The sequence below is a fragment of the Ovis aries genome, chromosome 1 (genome assembly GCF_016772045.2).
Source record: "Ovis aries strain OAR_USU_Benz2616 breed Rambouillet chromosome 1, ARS-UI_Ramb_v3.0, whole genome shotgun sequence".
Taxonomy (NCBI): domain Eukaryota; kingdom Metazoa; phylum Chordata; class Mammalia; order Artiodactyla; family Bovidae; genus Ovis; species Ovis aries.
This window is the reverse complement of record NC_056054.1, coordinates 119,024,346-119,044,432: the sequence shown is the minus strand read 5'-3', so window position 1 is coordinate 119,044,432 and position 20,087 is coordinate 119,024,346. Positions and strand designations below refer to the sequence as shown.

General features: G+C 38.2%; 1 protein-coding gene across 1 annotated transcript in view; it reads right to left on the bottom strand.

The window, feature by feature from the left end:
• Window positions 1-17,170, bottom strand: part of MAEL (maelstrom spermatogenic transposon silencer) — a 54,564-nt gene extending 37,394 nt beyond the window's left edge. The window contains exons 1-5 of the mRNA XM_004002727.6: window positions 16,961-17,170; window positions 16,621-16,713; window positions 15,263-15,362; window positions 14,210-14,365; window positions 12,141-12,182 (exon numbers count right to left, since the gene is read on the bottom strand). Coding sequence (XP_004002776.1) covers window positions 12,141-12,182; window positions 14,210-14,365; window positions 15,263-15,362; window positions 16,621-16,713; window positions 16,961-17,092 — 523 coding nt within the window. The 5' untranslated portion in view covers window positions 17,093-17,170. The remainder of the gene's footprint in view (window positions 1-12,140; window positions 12,183-14,209; window positions 14,366-15,262; window positions 15,363-16,620; window positions 16,714-16,960) is intronic.
• Window positions 17,171-20,087: the final 2,917 nt, after the last annotated feature.

Below are 20,087 nucleotides of genomic sequence, written 5' to 3'. Positions count from 1 at the left end.
GACTAGATGGATCATTGTTGGCAAAGTAATGTCTCTGCTTTTTAATATGCTGTCTAGGTTGGTCATAACTTCTCTTCCAAGGAGGAAGCGTCTTTAAATTTCATGGCTGCAGTCACCATCTGCAGTGATTTTGGAGCCCAAAAAAATAAAGTCTGACACTCTTTCCACTGTTTCCCCATCTATTTCCCATGAAGTGATGGGACCAGATGCCATGATCTTCGTTTTCTGAATGTTGAGCTTTAAGTCAAGTTTTTCTCTCTCCTCTTTCACTTTCATCAAGGGGCTCTTTAGTTCCTCTTCACTTTCTGCCATAAGGGTGGTGTCATCTGCATATCTGAGGTTATTGATATTTCTCCCAGCAGTCTTGATTCCAGCTTGTACTTCATCCAGCCCAGCGTTTCTCATGTACTCTGCATATAAGTTAAATAAACAGGGTGACAATATACAGCCCTGACGTACTCCTTTCCCAATTTGGATCTTTGCTTTTTTCCTTTGCCTTTCACTTTTCTTGTATTCACAGCTATTTGTAAGGCTTTCTCAGACAACCATTTTGCTCTTTTGCACTTCTTTTCCTTGGGAATGGTCTTGATCCCTGCCTCTTGTACAATGTCACGAACCTCTGTGCATAGTTCTTCAGGCACTCTCTCATATCTAATCCCTTGAATCTATTTGTTACTTGCACTGTACAATGTCACGAACCTCTGTGCATAGTTCTTCAGGCACTCTATCAGACCTAATCCCTTGAATCTATTTGTTACTTCCACTGTATAATGATCAAGAGATCAATCCAAAAAGAGGAATTAACAATTTTACATGCAATCAACATAGGAGCAATAATAATATAACGCAAATACTAATAGTCATAGAGATTCAGGTTTGATCTCTGTGTTGGGAAGAGGCAGAAATGGGCCTCTGGGCCCGGAGGAGGAAATGGAAACCAATTCCAGGATTCTTGCTGAAAAAAATCCCATGGACAGAGGAGCCTGGCAGGCTACAACCCATAGGGTCACAAGAGTCAAACACAACTGAGCAACTGAACAAGACACACGCACCAGCCATGAAAGAAGAAGTCAACAGCAACACAAGAGTGGGGACTTCAACATTACACTTCTATCAATGGACAGCTCATCCAGACCGAAAATCGCTACGAAACACAGGTCTTAAATACACGTTAGACAGACTTAACTGACGCTTATAGAACATTCCATCTCAAAGCAGAATACAAATTCTTCTCAAATGCACATGAAACATTCTCCAGGAGTGATCACAGGCTAGGCCACAAAGCAAGCTTGGGTAAAACTGCAGTTACATCAATCACCTTTTCCAACCACAACAATAGAAGAATTTTTTAAAATCAAGAAAAAAAAAACTAAAAAAAAAGAAAAAAACCACTCAGAGGATAAACAATATGCTGCTAAATAACTAATGGATCATGGGGAAAAAAACAAAGAGGAAATTAAAAAAAAAACTTAGAGATAAATGCAAACAAAAGCATGATGATGCAAATTTATGGGATGCATCAAAAGCAGTTCTAAGAGGGAAGTTTATAAGCAACACAGTCTTATCTCAGGAAACAAGAAAAATTTGTCAAATAAAAAAATCTAACATTACACCTAGAGAAACCAGAGGAGAAAACAAAAATTTAAAATTACCAGAAGGAAAGAAAGAGCAGAAATAAATGAAATGGAGATATAGCAATAAATTAAATAGAGACAAAATAAACAATAGACAAGGTCAATGAAACCAAAAGCTGGTTCTTTGAGAAGATAAACAAAATTGATAAACCTGTAGCTAGACTCATCAAGGAAAAAAGGGAGAGGCCTGAACTCAAAACTAGAAGTGAAATAAGTAGAAATTATAACGGATACCACAGAAATACAAAGGATCATAGGAAGCTACTATGAGCAACTATACATCAATAAAATGGACAATCTAGAAGAAACGGACAAATTATTAGAAAGGTGTGTGCATATCTGTACTCAGTTTCATCTGTCCATGGGATTTTCCAGGCAAGGAATACTGAAGTGGGTTGCCATTTCCTCCTCCAAGGGGTCTTCCCAACCCAGGAATGGAACCTATGTCTCCTGCACTGAGCCACCTGGGAAGCTTATTAGAAAAGTACAACCTTCCAAACCAGGAAGAAACAGAAAACACAAACAGAACAATCACAAGTATTGAGATTGAAACTAATTAAAACACTCCCAACAAAGTTAAGTCCAGGACCAGATGGCATCACAGGCGAGCTCTATTAAACACTTAGAGCAAAGTTAACATCTATCCTTCTGAAACTATTCTGAAAAATGGCACAGGAAGGAACACTTCCAAACTCATTCTATGAGGCTAAAATCAGGCAAAGAAGACACGCAAAAATATTAGAGGCCGATATCAATTAACAAAGATGCAAAAACCTCAACAAATACTAGCAAACTAAATCCAACAGTATATTAAAAGGATCATACATCATGATCAATTGGACTTATCCCAAAGATACAAGTATTTTTAAGTATCTCCAAGTCAGTGTGATGCACCAAATTTTCAAATTAAAGAAAATCCATAGAAAAGTAGGCACAGATGGAATATACCTTAACATAATAAAGGCAATATATGACAAATTCAACACCATATTCAATGGTGAAAAGCTAAAAACATTCCCTCTAACAAGACAAGGATGTCTACGCTCACCACCTTTATTGAACATAGTTTGGGAGTTCTAGCCAGGGCAATCAGAGAAGAAAACAAAAGGAATCCAAATTGGAAAAGTAGTAGCATAACCATCACTGTTTGAAAATGACATGATACTATGCATAGAAAATCCTAAAGATGTTACCAGAAAACTTACTACAGTCCATTAATTCAGTAAAATTTTAGGAGACTAAATTAATACACAGAAATCTGTTGCATATTTATACACTAAGAACAAAATAACAGAAAGAAAAAAATAAGGAAACCATCTCATTTGCCATCACATCAAAAAGAATAAAATACCTCAGAATAAACTTAACCTAAGGAGGCAAACAATTAGAACTGGACATGGAACAACAGACGGGTTCCAAATAGGAAAAGGAGTACATCAAGGCTGTATATTGTCACCCTGCTTATTTAACTTATATGCAGAGTACATCATGAGAAACGCTGGGCTGGAAGAAGCACAAGCTGGAATCAAGATTGCAGGGAGAAATATCAATCACCTCAGATATGCAGATGACACCACCCTTACGGCAGAAAGTGAAGAGGAACTAAAAGCCTCTTGATGAAAGTGAAAGAGGAGAGTTAAAAAGTTGGCTTAAAGCTCAACATTCAGAAAACGAAGATCATGGCATCTGGTCCCATCATTTCATGGGAAACAGATGGTGAAACAGTGGAAAAAGTGTCAGACTTTATTTTTTTGGGCTCCAAGATCACTGCAGATGGTGACTGCAGCCATGAAATTAAAAGATGCTTACTCCTTGGAAGGAAAGTTATGACCAACCTAGATAGCATATTCAAAAGCAGAGACATTACTTTGCCAACAAAGGTCCGTCTAGTCAAGGCTATGGTTTTTCCTGTGGTCATGTATGGATGTGAGAGTTGGACTGTGAAGAAAGCTGAGCACTGAAGAATTGATGCTTTTGACCTGTGGTGTTGGAGAAGACCCTTGAGAGTCCCTTGGACTGCAAGGAGATCCAACCAGTTCATTCTAAAGGTGACCAGTCCTGGGTGTTCTTTGGAAGGACTGATGCTAAAGCTGAAACTCCAATACTTTGGCTACCTGATGTGAAGAGCTGACTCGTTGGAAAAGACTCTGATGCTGGGAGGGACTGGGGACAGGAGGAGAAGGGGACGACAGGATGAGATGACTGGATGGCATCACTGACTTGATGTACATGAGTTTGAGTGAACTCTGGGAGTTGGTGATGGACAGGGAGGCCTGGCGTGCTGCAATTCGTGGGGTTGCAAAGAGTTGGACACGACTGAGTGATTGAACTGAACTGAAGGAGGCAAAAGACCTGTACTCTGAAAACTAGAAGATGCAGAGGAAAGAAACTAAAGATGACACAGACAGATATACCATGTTCTCGGATCTGAAGAATCAATATTGTCAAAAAAAATGATTATACTACCCAAGGTAGTGTACTGACTCAATGCAATCCCTAGCAAATTACCAATGGCACTGTTTTAGAGGACTAGAACAAAAAAAATCTTAAAATTTGTATGCAGACACAAAAGACTCCAAAACAGCCAAAGCAATCTTAAGATGAACAGAGCTGGAGGAATTAGGCTCCCTGACTTTAGATTATACTATAAAGCTATAGTCATCAAAACAGTATGGTACTTATACAAAAACACAGAACAACGGAATAGGATAGAAAGCCCAGAAATAAACCCACTCACCTATGGTCAATAATCTATAGCAAAGAAGGCAAGAATATACAATGGAGAAAGGACAGTCTCTTCAGTAAGTGGTGCTGGGAAAAATGGACAGACACATGTAACAGAATGATATAATATTAAAACATTCTTTAAGAATGTAAACAAAAATAAGCTCCAAATGATTAAAAACCTAAATGTAAGACCAGATATTATAAAACTCTTAAGAGGAAAACAGAACACTCTCTGACATAAATCACAGCAGTATCTTTTTGGATCCATGTTCTAATAACAATAAAAACAATAATAAACAAATAGGATCTAACTAAAAGCTTTTACACAGGACGTCCCTAGTGGTCTAGTTGCTAAGGCTCTAAGTTCTCAATGCAGGAAGCCCTGGTTCGACCCTTTCATCAGGGAGCTAGATCCCAAATGCTGCAACAAAGTTTGAAGATCCCCTGGGCTACAACTAAGACCTGGCTCAACAAAATAAATACATAAATAAAAATAAATATTTAAAAAGCTTTTGCACAACAAAGCAAACCATAAACAAAGCCACAAGACAACCCACAGAATTAGAAAAAATATTTTCAAATGATGCAACCCACAAGGCATTACTCCCTAAATCTACAAACAGCTCATGCTGCTGAATATTCAAAGAAAAAAGTCAAAAAAATGGGTGGAAGATCTTAATAAACATTTTTCCAAAGATGTACAGATGATCAAAAAGCACATAAAAAGATGCTCAACTTTGATAATTATCAAAATGCAAATCAAAATTATAATGCAAATAAAAATTATCACCTCGATAATTTTTCCCAAAATTTGCATAATTATATAAACTTTAAAATGTTTTTATAAATTTTATAAACATAAAAATTGCATTATAAAGTTTCCATTATAATTTATTCCAAATTATATTATAAATTGTTATATAATATAAATTACTATTAAGTTTGCATTACAATTATAAAATGAATTTGCACTATAATTTTGATTATAATGCAAATAAAAATTATAATGCAAATCAAAATCATCACCTAAGAATGGCCATCATCAAAATGTCTACAAACAGTAAATGCTGGAGAGGGTACGCAGAAAAAGGAACCTCCTACACCGTTGGTAAGAATGTAAATTGGTACAACCACTATGAAAGGAGTCTGGAGGTTCCTTAAAAAAACTAAAAAGAGAGTTGCCATATGATCCAAGAATCCTACTCTTAGGCATATATCCAGAGAAAACCATACTTTGAAAATATACATGCACTTCAATGTTCACTGCAGTACTATTTCCAATAGCCAAGAAATGGAAGCAACCTAAATGTCCATCAACAGATGAATGGATAAAGATGTGGTACATATATACAATGGAAAAAAAAAGAGTAAGATAATGCCATTCGCAGGGATTTACCCAGCATCCATTGGCTCACACTGTACTTCCACTGCAGAGGCACAGGTTTAATCCCCGGTTGGGGAACTGAAATACCACATTGTGTGTGGTGGGGGGAGGGGCCTCCCCCCAAAAATGCCATTTGCAGCCAATACAGATAGATCCATAGACAATCTCTATAACCTAGAGAGATTATCACACCAAGTGAAGTAAGCCAGGCAAAGATATATATGGTATTGCTATATGTGGAATCTAAAAAAAGAAAAATGATACAAATGAACTTATTTACAAAACAGAAGCATATTCACAGATTTAGAAAACAAACTTATGGCTACCAAAGGGGAAAGGTAAGGAGGGGAGGGATAAATTAGGAGTTTGGGATTAACATATACACAAGACACTACTTTGTCAACAAAAGTCCATCTAGTCCAGGCTATGGTTTTTCCAGTGGTCATGTATGGATGTGAGAGTTGGACCATAAAGAAAGTTGAGTGCCAAAGAATTTTGAACCGTGGTGTTGGAGAAGACTCTTGAGAGTCCCTTGGACTGCAAGGAGATCCAACCAGTCCATCCTAAAGGAGATCAGTCCTGGGTGTTCTGGGAAGGACTGGAAGTCCTGGGAAGGACTGATGCTAAAGCTGAAACTCCAATACTTTGGCCACCTCATGCAAAGAGTTGACTCATTGGAAAAGACCCTGATGCTGGGAGGGACTGGCGGCAGGAGGAGAAGGGGACAACAGAGGGTGATATGGTTGGATGGCATCACCGACTCGATGGACATGAGTTTGAGTGAACTCCGGGAGTTGGTGATGGACACGGAGGCCTGGCATGCTGCGGTTCATGGGGTCGCAAAGAGTCGGACACGACTGAGCGACTGAACTGAACTACTATATATATATATATAAAATTGATAATCAACAAGGACAGGGAACCCTACTCAATACTCTATAATAACCTGCATGGGAAAAGAATCTGGACAATAGATATACATGTGTACAGCAGTTTGTGTTCACCTGAAACTAACACAGTGTTGTAAATCATGCGTGTGCTGTGCATGCTAAGTTGCTTCAGTCCTGTCCAACTCTTGGCAACCCCATGGACTGTAGGCCATCAGGCTCCTCTGTCCATGGGATGCATCAGGTAGGAATACTGGAGAGGGCTGCTGTGCCCTCCTCTAGGAGATCTTCTCAACCCAGGGATCAAACCCATGTCTCTTACCTCTCCTGCACTGGCACAGGGGTTTTTTATACCACTCATGCCACCTGGGAAGCCCAAATCAACTATATTCAAATATAAAATAAAAATTTAAAAAGAAGCTGTGATATATACATGCATAGGACCACTACCCAGTCATTAAGAAAGAATAAAACACTGCTATTTGCTGTAACAGATGGACTTGGAGGACACTATGTCAAGTGAAATAAATCAGACCAAGATCAGTACTGTATGTGGATCTAAAAACTACAACAAATTAGTCAATGTAAAAGAAGACTCATATAGAGAACAAACCAGTGGCTTCCAGTGGGCAGAGGTGCAAGATAAGGGTGGGGGAATGGGAGGTACTAAGGATGAGGTATAATAGAGACTCAAGCATGTATTGTACAACATGGAGAATATAACCAACAGTCTGTAATAACTATAAGTGAAAAGTAATCTTTAAAAAATGTATAAAAGTTAAAATAAAAATGCACAAACACTCCCCTCAAAATCCCCCAAATCCAAAGATTAGAATCCTGTGATTCTAAATCAGGAGATTCTTAATCTCAATAGCTTTTTTGTGACGCATGATAAATTGTATGTGGAAGATCAAAGAGACAAGAACAGCCATAATATTCCAAAAAAATACAAAGTAAAAATATTATGAAAATATTGTGTTTTAACAATAAATCGGCACTAAAAAACAAGCAGATTAATAGGACAGACGATATCAAAAAGACTCATGCATAAGCAGAAGTGTGGCGTGGCACTGCACATGGGACACATAGATCATTCAATAGATGGGACAGCAGATCACCCACAAGGGAGAAAAGAAGCTGAACCTCCACCTCACATCATACCCATTACCTACAGGGGAAAAAAGAAGCTGAACCTCCACCTCACATCACACCCATTACCTACAGGGGAAAAAAGAAGCTGAACCTCCACCTCACATCACATCCATTACCCAAAATGGAAAAAAGAAGCTGAACCTCAACCTCACATCATACCCATTACCCACAAGGGAGAAAAGAAGCTGAACCTCCACCTCACATCATACCCATTACCCAAAATGGAAAAAAGAAGCTGAACCTCCACCTCACATCATACCCATTACCCACAAGGGAAAAAAGAAGCTGAACCTCCACCTCACATCACACCCATTACCCACAAGGGAAAAAAGAAGCTGAACCTCCACTTCACATCATACCCAAGTCAATTCCAAGTGGAATAAGATCTTGGAACTATAAAATAAAGTTATCTTCATGGCCTTCAAGGAGAAGGGAATTCTTTACCTGGGGTTAAGGATAAAATAAGTGTAACTCATTTGACCTTTTGGAAAAATAAATTTTTTAGTTTTACAGGCAGATTTAATAGATGATTTGTAAAGCAGGAGTCCATTACACTGTTTATCTACTTGGATTTTGGAAGTGTAGTATTAATACCATGACTGAATAAGATGGTGCCCATTATAGATGAGCATCCTCTTAAGAGTATGGGCGACTCCATGGACTGTAGTGATCAACAGACTGCATTCCTAATGCTGATTTTGCCTGAGATTTGCATTGTCTTGCAATGTGAAACTAATTACATAATTATCTTTGGAACTTAACCTCACAACCCTTATTGTAACTACAAAGTGGTTTACAAGATATTTAATGAGGTGTTATATTTGTGAAAAAATACCATGTAATTCAAAAACACTATAAAATGGCAGATTACTCTGTGTAGTAGTTAAGTCATTCAGGATAATTTTAATTGTGGTCATTTTCTGATTCTCATTGCTGGAAGTTATTAAATCTTAGCAAGCATCACCAATATTAAATGTTGCAAGTCCATTTAAACTTTAAATTTGGAGCAACTGTCTGTGTTTGAACAGATGAAATAAAGACAGCTTTGTACGCCCAGAAAGTAAAACTGTACCAATTGCTAGCCAGTCTTGTTTTAAGAGCCACATATTTCTTTTCCTGAGCTAATATTTAAGATAATTAGTATGTGGCCATTTTGTTACCCTTAAGAGACTGCAGTTCTGGATTTTTGGTTAAAGGTTTTGGCTGCTATGGAAATTTTATTTTAAATATATTCTGAATTATAAAAACAAAAAAAATTTGTATTTTTTTCCAGTTAATTGGAATGATTTCCAAATTTCTGCAAGTAAGGTAATTGTAAGTTTAAAGCATTAAGCATTTATTGGTAAATAATGTATATATTCTCATTCTGAGAAATATAAGTAGGTCAAGTAAAAATAAATTCTTTAAAGTTTACTACAAAAAAAAGTAAAAGGGAATTCTTAAATAAGACCCCAAGCACCCACAAGCTATCAGGGAAAAAACTGATACCTTTACTACATTAAAAATAAAAACTTCTATAAATTAAAATACCCATGAGAGAAAAATGAAAACAGGTATCTGCACACAATTAAAATAATCAATAAAAACAGATATACTATAAACTTCCATACACCAATAAAGATGACAAACAATCCAACAGAGAAATAGGGGGAAAGACGTCATTTAAAAAATACACAGAAATATACAGAATATGTGGCGTTTCCCTGATGGCTCAGAGTAAAGAATCTTCCTGCAATGAAGGAGACCTGGGTTCAATTCCTGGGTTGGGAAGATGCCCTGGAGAAGGGAATGGCTACCCATCCCAGTATTTTTTTTTTTTTTTTAAACAAAACATGTATTTATTTGGCTGCTCCAGATCTTAGTTTCGGCATGTGGGATCTAGTTCCCTGACCAGGGACTGACCCAGGCCCTGAGCATTGGGAGCACAGAGTCTTATTCACTGCACCACAAGGGAAGGCCCCACTCCAGTACTCTTGCCTGAAGAATTCCATGAACAGAGGAGCTTGGTTGGGCAGCACACGAAGTTGCAAAGAGTCAGACACGACTGAGAAGTTCAAATAAACAAAATAAAATACATTATTTAAACATGTACTTATCATAAAACTATTCATAAAACAAAGGAAATCACACAAAATTCAGAACCGTGGTTCTCTTAAGGGGGGGATGAAATCAGAGAGAAATATAGGGGCCTTCAGTGATAACAGCAAAGTGCTATTTCTTCAGCTGACTGGCAGGTGCACTGCTGTTAATTTTCTTTAAATTTTAAGTGAATGTTATAATCTTTTTATATGTGTATGAAGCATAGTTTTAAAAGCTGATAGACCTTCCATATAGGAAGCTGAAAGCAGTTTCTAAGGCTGGGCTCATGTTAAAGCAGAACTTATCTCTCAAAATGATTAACTATAAACAGGAAAGCAGCAGAGCGCCTCTGGTGAAGTACTGGAGAATGAGAGGGCCCAAATCTCCTACCCAACCCCACACCCCCAACACACACACACAAAACCTGAACTCCCATTCAGAGGAACGTTGTAGGGGTGGGCGGGACATGGGAGACTATCAAAATCTCTTCCAAGCTTAAAATTCTTCAATATAATGTGCTAAACCATAATGCCCACGAAGCCTTCACTCAGTCTCACACGTGCTTCTTAAAGACCAGCCAGCATAGGAGCGTCAGGCAGATCTGAATGTCCTGTCCTTAGCGATTAATCATGTGTATCTCTCTCAGGGTGTCACTGTGTGAGATATCAGCTGGATTACACTACCCTTGGTATCTTTATTCTGTTGACATAGCTGTCATTCTAATACAGTCATTTATCTTAGTTAATTGATACATTCCCTAGGGCTATAAAATTGGCAATTTAAGACATGCTTAAATTGGTAAGCTCCAAGTATCTTAGGTTTCCTGAATGAAAAACATCGTGCTTGGTTTCAAACAGTGTGAAAAATAACTCAAGAAACATTCCTGGAGACCTTAACAGGATTGCCTTCAAGAACCACACTTTCTGTTAACCACTTAATTTTGAGACCATTGCAAAAATAAGTTTTTTTGGTGGGATGATTTGGGAGAATGGCATTCTAACATGTATACTATCATGTAAGAATTGAATCGCCAGTCTATGTCAGACGCAGGATACAGCATGCTTGGGGCTGGTGCATGGGGATGACCCACAGAGATGTTATGGGGAGGGAGGTGGGAAGGGGGTTCATGTTTGGGAACACATGTAAGAATTAAAGATTTTAAAATTTAAAAAATAAATAAATAAATAAATAAAAATTAATCAGAAACAAAATAAACAGTCAAGGGCATTCTTACAAATGAGTGTCTGGCATATAGGGATTCCAATGAAGTCATGAGATGAACAAACCATAAACAGAGCTTAAGTAAAAATGTGAAATTAATTCACCAGCTAAGTTTTTACTGTTACTTTTTTACTACTACCTATTTTGCCAAACAGCTTCAGACAATTTAACACTTGAGATGAGCTGGGTTCACATCTTAAAGTTACAACAGCATTTTTATTCTATACATTTTGTTTACCTCAAGCTACATAACAGAACTTACTAGAAGACTGCCTTAAACTCCTTATTCCAAAGCCCACAGCTCTGACTCAAAAAAAAACAAACAAAAAAGGGACTAACATATTTTTTACTAAGACTGGAAAAAACTCAAAGAACACAATCAAAAATAAATATTACAAAACAGCTGCTTGTTATAGCAGATTTGAAAAACATTTCTAATTTCAAACACTTCTATAGACTAGTTGTCTACATTTTTAAGAAAAACTTTTAAACCCTGACATTGGTTAAAATCTAGTTTCTAGAAACGAGTATAAGAGTAAGATTTATACAGTCACATCCTTTGGTTGCAAGACACTTTACATAGAAACCTGTTTTCCTCATCTGAAAAATCAATTCATAGCTGTTTCATCTGTTTAATACTATTGTTCTGTTACTTTTGAAGCATAAACTTTTCCCCCCCTTACTTTTGAATGGACATTTCTGTGAATAGCCCTAAATCTAGATAACCTTATACCTGTTAGAAGACCTACCTAAGCACCTGGCCAGTAAAAGCCACTGATCTTCAAGCCAAAGGATATAAGCAGGAAAAAACAAAAAACAAAAAAAAATCCAAACAAATAAAAACACAATCTCCATAACAGGAAAAGGACATTATTCTATCATTGCTTGTAATTTTAAAAATTTTAAGGCTTACACACACTATCTACCACTTTTAAGAAGATTTACCAACAATAATTTAAGATTATCTTCTAATGTTTTATGTATCTGTTTAAAGAGCATCTTAACCAGGTCACTTATAGTCAATGCCTATATTCTATCCCACTCCTTTATACTTACTTGCAGCCTGACAATGAAAACGAAATCCTCGTGGAATTTCACCTGTAATTCAAAATATTTTATTGAGAGATGCAGAAATTCAGAAGCTCTTGGCTATACTCTTGGTAATATTCCATAGTAATATACTATATCATAACATAGGTAACTGCTATTGTTATGTGAAATTACAGAAGATTTAAACCTCAAAGGAGTTTTTTCCTAACCAATGGTATGATGACTATCAAAGAATCTTGGCATATTATTCACACTACTTTAAAAAGTTAGTCCTCACAGAGAAAGAAATACTAGGTAAAGAAAATCTGTGCTAAAAGAGTCTTGGCCAGGAGTCCATAAAATGGCCACAGTTGATGAGGCCCTTGATATACCAAGATAACTGACATATTTCTCAGAGGAAAGTCTCCAAGTTCCACCTTTTTAACATTTTATACCTGTTCAAAAATTCTCCTAAGCAGCAACTCTCATTAAGTAGGAAAATTTATTTTCCTGTTATTTCAAAACAAGGAAAAGTGTTGGACTGTCCTAATCAATTTTAAAGCAACTGAAAAAACCAAAGATGAAATTATTGTTTCCCCAAATAGTTCTCCCTATATATTCCTCTCACTTATCTCTAAAAGGTACAGTACTCCCCTAACTACTATCTACCAACTTGAGAACTGAATCAAATCCTATGTGTTCATTACTAACTGCTTTTGATGGAGTGGAATAGTAGTAGGAATAATAATATCTGAAAGTCTTTTAAATACTAGTCTATTTCCATACCGTATCATGTATTCTTTATAAAAGTAAAAATGAAAGTCGTTCAGCCGTGTCTTACTCTTTGCAATCCCATGGAATTCTCCAGGCCAGAATACTGGAGTGGGTGGTCATTCCCTTTTCCAGCGGATTTTCCCAATCCTGTGATCGAACCCAGGTCTCCCACATTAGAACAGCCCTCCAACAGGTATTATCCCTACTTTATAGATTAATTAATAGGTTCAGAAAGGATAAATATTTTGCTCAAGGTTACAAGTCAACACCAAGTTAAAAACTAAGAACTGCTGAGGTGAAGGATGAGGTAAAGAAACAAAAGAGCAAAACTTTCAGGAAATTCTAAGACTACAGATAAGCAAATAGGCTACAGATTTTTTCAGGCATTCTATCTGCTCAACTTTAACGCTTCAGTTCAGTTCTGTCACTCAGCCGTGTCCAACTCTTTGCGACCACATGAATCGCAGCACACCAGGCCTCCCTGTCCACCACCAACTCCCAGAGTTTACTCAAACTCATATCCATCGAGTCAGTGATGCCATCCAGCCATCTCATCCTCTGTCGTTCCCTTTTCCTCCTGCCCCCAATCCCTCCCAGCATCACAGTCTTTTCCAATGAGTCAACTCTTCGCATGAGATGGCCAAAATATTGGAGTTTCAGCTTTAGCATCATTCCTTCCAAAGAAATCCCAGAGTTGATTTCCTTTAGGATGGACTGGTTGGATCTCCTTGCAGTCCATGGGACTCTCAAGAGTCTTCTCCAACACCACAGTTCAAAAGCATCAATTCTTCGGCGCTCAGCTTTCTACACAGTCCAACTCTCACATCCATACATGACCACTGGAAAAACCATAGCCTTGACTAGATGGACCTTTGCTGGCAAAGTAAGGTCTCTGCTTTTGAATATGCTGTCTAGGTTAGTCATAACTTTCCTTCCAAGTAGTAAGCGTCTTTTAATTCCATGGCTGCAGTCACCATCTGCAGTGATTTTGGAGCTCAAAAAAATAAAGTCTGACACTGTTTCCACTGTTTCTCCACCTATTTCCCATGAAGTGATGGGACCAGATGCCATGATCTTCGTTTTCTGAATGTTGAGTTTTAAGCCAAGTTTTTCACTCTCCTCCTACTTTAACGCTTACTTGAGGTTAAAAGCCTAAACCAGAAACTCTGTCAAACACTTCATTCTCAACAGTTTTTCACCCAGTCTACATTTGAAGAACTCACCCATACAACAGCTTTTAAGAAAAATACTATTATCAAATAAGATCAATATAAAAAAAGTAACTTTTTAACATCTAGCATCTACTCTAATTGGCTACTTACCAGGATTTATAAAACTGTGGAAATCTGCCATAATACCTTCTTGGAGAGAATATTTAACACAGCCTATTTCACAAGGGAGGAAGCGCTGTTCACAGTGAGGAGGTAGCTCGCCATGGCTAAAAATATTTAAAAAATAAAAAATGCCTCCAAGGAGAGCTTTAAAAACAAAAAGACAACACAAACAGATAAGCGTCTCAAGATATACTCCTTTGATAAAAACAAAAGTGTTAGAACCCTTCTCCTTCTGTTCCTATATTCCTAAATGAATTAGAAAAGAGAAAATAAATCAGGTGTATCAGATAAATAAATTTTTATAACATTTACCAAGGATTAAAGCAGTAACCACTCTTTGCATAAAATAACAAAATTATTCAAACTTACAGCTAGCTCTACAAAACTTAGCTATATATAAGCCTAAAATGTGAGTAATGACTTAAGAAAAGCTGTGACCCATATTCAAGAAATATACGGGTATGGAAAATAAAGCCAAGTAGAATCAGTATCGGAAAATTCTAGTACAAACTATGGACAATTTAGTTCACTCTTTACCTTTTAACAATACACACAAGACCACTTATAAATTCTCTAAAGAAAGAAATGTGAGAATGTAAGAAGGGTATTATTTACCAGGATTGGCCACACTTAAGGACTGCTAAAGATTAGTAAGTTTTTAACAAAGTCAGAACACATTTAATTAAAAAAAGAAAACAGCCAAAAGGAATAGTAAGGACTCTGATTATATTCTTTGCTGCCCTAGGCTCAATTTATCTTTACTTTTAAAACAAACATATTTAAGTGTCTAGCTATAAACACTTGAATTCAAAAAGTATGTCTAATAACATATGAAATGGTAGAAACCAAGAGACCAGATTTTTGTTTTTTTAAAAAAAACCCCAGTGTTACTTCAACAAATGCATATCATGTTTGAACACCATAGTCAATTACTTTGAAATGCAGAATCAAAATGAAGAGAAGACAAGTTTACTGATCAACATAAGCAAGAATTTTAAGTGCCCAAATTTATATAAGCAAAACACTGTAGGATTACTCTACCTTGGTCACTTTTTAGAGACAAGCCTGACAGATCCGGGGGTGAAACATTCTGCTTTGGTACAAGCATGCCTGGCTTCCTCAATGGAGTGCAAACAGGTTTCTAAAGAGAAAGGTAATCATTGACCATATATTTAAACTCTTGCCCACTTTATATCATATAAATTTAGCAAAATAATTTTGAAACAACCCATAGATTACTTTAGTAACCACTCCAAGCCAGTAAACACAATGAGTACATAAATAATGTTTATAACACCAACACCCAAAGGCAGAGAATGGCAAAATCGAAAAATATTTTGAATCAAGGGGCTAGGTGGTAAACAACCAATCCAATTACTGTTGAAAGCCATTTCCCCACTACTGATAATCTAATCGTATGGAGTCACAAAATACATGCTTGTCCAGTGGCCAAAAGAATATCATTTGCCAGAGTACTCTAATACTGTTTGTTCTTCACTCGAAGTAAAAACCAGATTGTGTTGACTCCAAGTCTCAATGATGTATATGTAGAACATGACTTTTATTTTGAAGGGAAATAAGAAACTGTAGTGAAAAGAAGACAGAAAAAAATCGGGGCTCACAAATATAAGTATTAATATGAATTCGACTGAGTAGAGCTTCTACTCAAACATAAATCCATAACATAAAAATCTCTCAAACCTAAAACAAGCAAAACTATTGAATTTCAATCCAGTGTTAGCAGTTTACAATAAGAATAGAATTTTTGCTATGTCATTATGGGAAGAATACAGAGGAAGGGGGTAAAATTCTACATCTACCTTGCCTTTTCTACATATGAATCAGCAACAGATTTTATTCAGTGCTTTAACATTCTGCTACACAGACAGAATGTTCAATTCAAATAAACTTTATTCAACTCTTATCTTGTAAGGCACACAAAACATTAGTCAACATCCACAGATACTGTTATTTCAATATTTTAAACACAGACTGGTGTCATTCAAAACGAAAGAAGGAACCAAACTACGGGTAAACATCTAAAAAAGATTCTTCAATCATAAAAGAATTCAAAAGTACCCTTAGAGGCGATCTAGTACAAATCCTCAATATCAACACTCCCTTTTGCTAATCATGGCTTATTGGTTACAGGTTTCCCAGTGGGATTTTCCCTGGCCTTCACCATCAAACGAAACCAACGTGTGCCCTAGTTCAGGAGCCTGCTTGTTTTTCAGCAAGCATTCTGACACCACGGAAAAAAAAAAAAAGAAAAACTCTTTTTTACACTCACCCAAATCACCCAGTCATCTACTCTTGACATTACTCCATTCACTCATCCAGCATTTACTGAGCATGCCTACCTGTGAAGCAGGTGGCTGCTCTTCTCCGGTTAACTTTACCTGCTTCTCCGAAGGCCCGGAGTCCTTCCCCTGGGCAGCTCTCCACTCTCGAGCCATTTCTGCGTATTTCTCCTTTTCCTCCTCCTTCAGGAGCTGGAGGAGATGGAAAGGGAAAACAAGCAGCAGCAGTGAGGCCTAGTGCCCGGGGCCCGGAAAACAGATGCCTGGACATTACTGGGAAGCGGTTCCGGCGCCGGTTTGCCCTGGACCAGGAACGGGGAGCTTCCTTCCCCTCCAGCAGGGCCCAGGGATCACTGGCCTTCTCAAGGCCCCTTTGCCTCCCGCCCTACCCTCCCACTTGCCAACTGCCTGGCCCCGGGCCACGGGCCTCCAGCCTTACCGCCCAGTCAGCGGAGCAGTAGGGAATGGCATCCGCGACGCGAGCCACAGGCAGGCCTCTCCGTCGTAGTTCGGGGATCTTTTCCTGCACGAAGAAATAGTAGGCATTGCGGCTGGCCCTGCGGTTCGGCATGGCGAGCGTAGCCAGGCCTTGAAGAGAGCCTGAGACAGCACCAGCGGCCGGCGCCCTCGCCGGGCTCCCGCCCTTAGTAACCGAGGCTGTGGCCTGCACGCGCAGTCCTCAACTCTCAGCCAATCAGGGCGCGGTGCGCAGGCGCATCGGCCTCTCCAGGAGAAAAACAGCCTGAGACCGGAAGACTCCGCCTCGTGCGTCCTTGGAGGCGGGGTTGAAGGGGAGCTAGGACAAGGGTGCCAAGCATTCTGATTGGTGGAGATGAGTCGGGGTGGGGGAGGTGTTGTCACGAGGATGGCTTGGAGAAATTTCTGTACATTATTGCGTAATATCCTTCAAAGTAGGTAAAGAGGACCAGCCGATGCTTCAGGTTCTTCTATGCTTTACAGTTCGGTTCAGTTCAGTCGTTCAGTCCTGTCTGACTGTTTTCGACCCCATGGACCACAGCACGCCAGGCTTCCCTGTCCATCACCAACTCCCAGGAGTTTACTCAAACTCATGTCCGTTGAGTTGGTGATGCCATCCAACCATCTCATCCTCTGTCGTCCCCTTCAATCTTTCCCGGGATCAGGGTATTTCCCAGTGAGTCAGTTCTTCGCATCAGGTGGCCAAAGTATTGGAGTTTCAGCTTCAACATCAGGCCTTCCAGTGAATATTCAGGACTGATTTCATTAAGGATGGACTGGTTGGATCTCCTTGCAATTCAAGGGACTCTTAAGAGTCTCCTCCAACACCGCAGTTCAAAAGCATCAATTCTTCCGTGTTCAGCTTTCTCTATAGTTCAACTCTCACATCCTTGTATGACTACTGGAAAAACCAGAGCCTTTACTAGGCAGACCTTTGTTGGCAAAGTAATGTCTTGGCTTTTTAATATGCTATCTAGGTTGGTCATAACTTCTCTTCCAAGGAGGAAGCGTCTTTAAATTTCATGGCTGCCGTTACCATCTGCAATGATTTTGGAGCCCAAGAAAATAAAGTCTGTCACTGCTTCCACGGTTTTCTCATCTATTTGCCATGAATTGATGTGACCAGATGCCATGATCTTAGTTTTCTGAATGTTGAGCTTTAAGCCAACTTTTTCACTCTCCTCTTTCACTTTCATCAAGAGGCTCTTTAGTTCTTCTTCACTTTCTGCCATAAAGGTGGTGTCATCTGCACATCTGAGGTTATTGTTATTTCTCCCAGCAATCTTGATTCCAGCTTGTACTTCCTCCAGCCCAGCGTTTCTCATGATGTACTCTGCATGTAAGTGAAATAAGCAGGGTGACAATATACAGCCTTGACATACTCCTCTTCCTATTTGGAACCAGTCTGTTGTTCCATGTCCAGTTCTAACTGTTGCTTCTTGACCTGCATACAGATTTCTCAAAAGGCAGGTCAGGTGGTCTGGTATTCCCATCTTTTGAAGAATTTTCCACAGTTTGTGGTGATCCACACAGTCAGAAGCTTTGGCATAGTCAATAAAGCAGAAATAGGTACTTTGCGGTTGTAAGGGGGCTTCCCTCGTAGCTCAGTCCGTAAAGAATCTGCCTGCAATGCAGGAGACCTGGGTTAGACTAGTGTTTGATTCCTGGGTCGGGAAGGTCCCCTGGAGAAGGAAATGGCAATCCACTTCAGTATCGTTGCCTGGAAAATTCCATGGACAGAGGAGCCTGGCAGGCTACAATCCACGGGGTCCCAAGAGTCGGACACGACTTACGACTAAACCACCATCACCACCACGGTTGTAAGGGGCCAACTCTGTGCCAAGATTGTGGAAGGTCTTGGGTGGAGGGGGACAGAGGGAGGAACACCACAAACGAGATCTTTTTCCTCAAAAAGTTTACAATCCAATGGGGGGAGGGGCAGGTAAGATGACAAAAGCAAGAGAACCAACCAGAATGATTTGATTTAGTTTCCACCCTGGTTCTTAAACATTATTTAAGAAAATGTTTTTAATTGTTATTCATAAGTATTATAAAGGAAACACTTACAGTAAGAGGCTGAGATGTTAAATACTGTCCTTGAATAAAGTTTTATAGATTTCCTCATAAAGGTCTGATTCGTGTTATGCCTTTGTTAGTTTTATTCCTAGAATGTATATAGAAGTATTATATACGTTTCTTTTTCCATTATATTTTCTAATTAGTTACTGATGATGTGTAGAGAAACATATTGATTTTAGTGTTAATCTTGTGTATTTAGACACTGCTGAATTCTCAGATTGATTCAAATAGTGTCAGTCAATTTTCTTGGATATATATGTGCTTCCCAGAGAACTGTCTATCTCTGTTTGGTTTAAGTATGTGTATGCATGTTATATATATATGTTTTAAAAGCAAGAACAATATTTAAAAATATTTTTAAGTGCTTTTTGTGCATCTTCTCAGATGACCATATGGTTTTATCCTTTGTTTAGTATAGTAAATGATATTGCTACATTTTTCTGTTAAAGTATCCTACCATTACTACTACTATAACCTCTTCTCAATCATGCTTGGCATTGCTTATTTTTTAAAGTATACTCAATGTGGGATTTTTGCCTCCTTGATTGAAGTGATATTAAATGATGTATTTTTTCCATGCTATCCTTACAAAATGTTGGCATAAGCATTGTAATAGCCTCATAAAATGAACTGCCATCTTTTTCTCTGTTCCCTCTGAAGAACAATGGCATTATCTATTTCTGGACAATTGGATAGAATTTCACTAATAAAATGCTTTGATCCTAGTATATCTATGGAGAATGGAGTTGACCTTTGATTACCATTTCAGTATTTTGTATGGTTATTACTCTTTAGGTTCCCTCACTTTCCTTCAGTTAATTTTGGTAATATTCCTCTTTAGAAAATTGTTTCATGTAGGTTTTCAATTATATTGCTATAAAAGGTAGGCAAGGATGTGCCACAACTAGGATTTTCATACAGTGACAGTTTCTTATATAGATAAACTGACATTTACCATCAGACCCAGAACTTCCATTCATTTAGGAGAAATGAGAAAAATAAAATAAAAA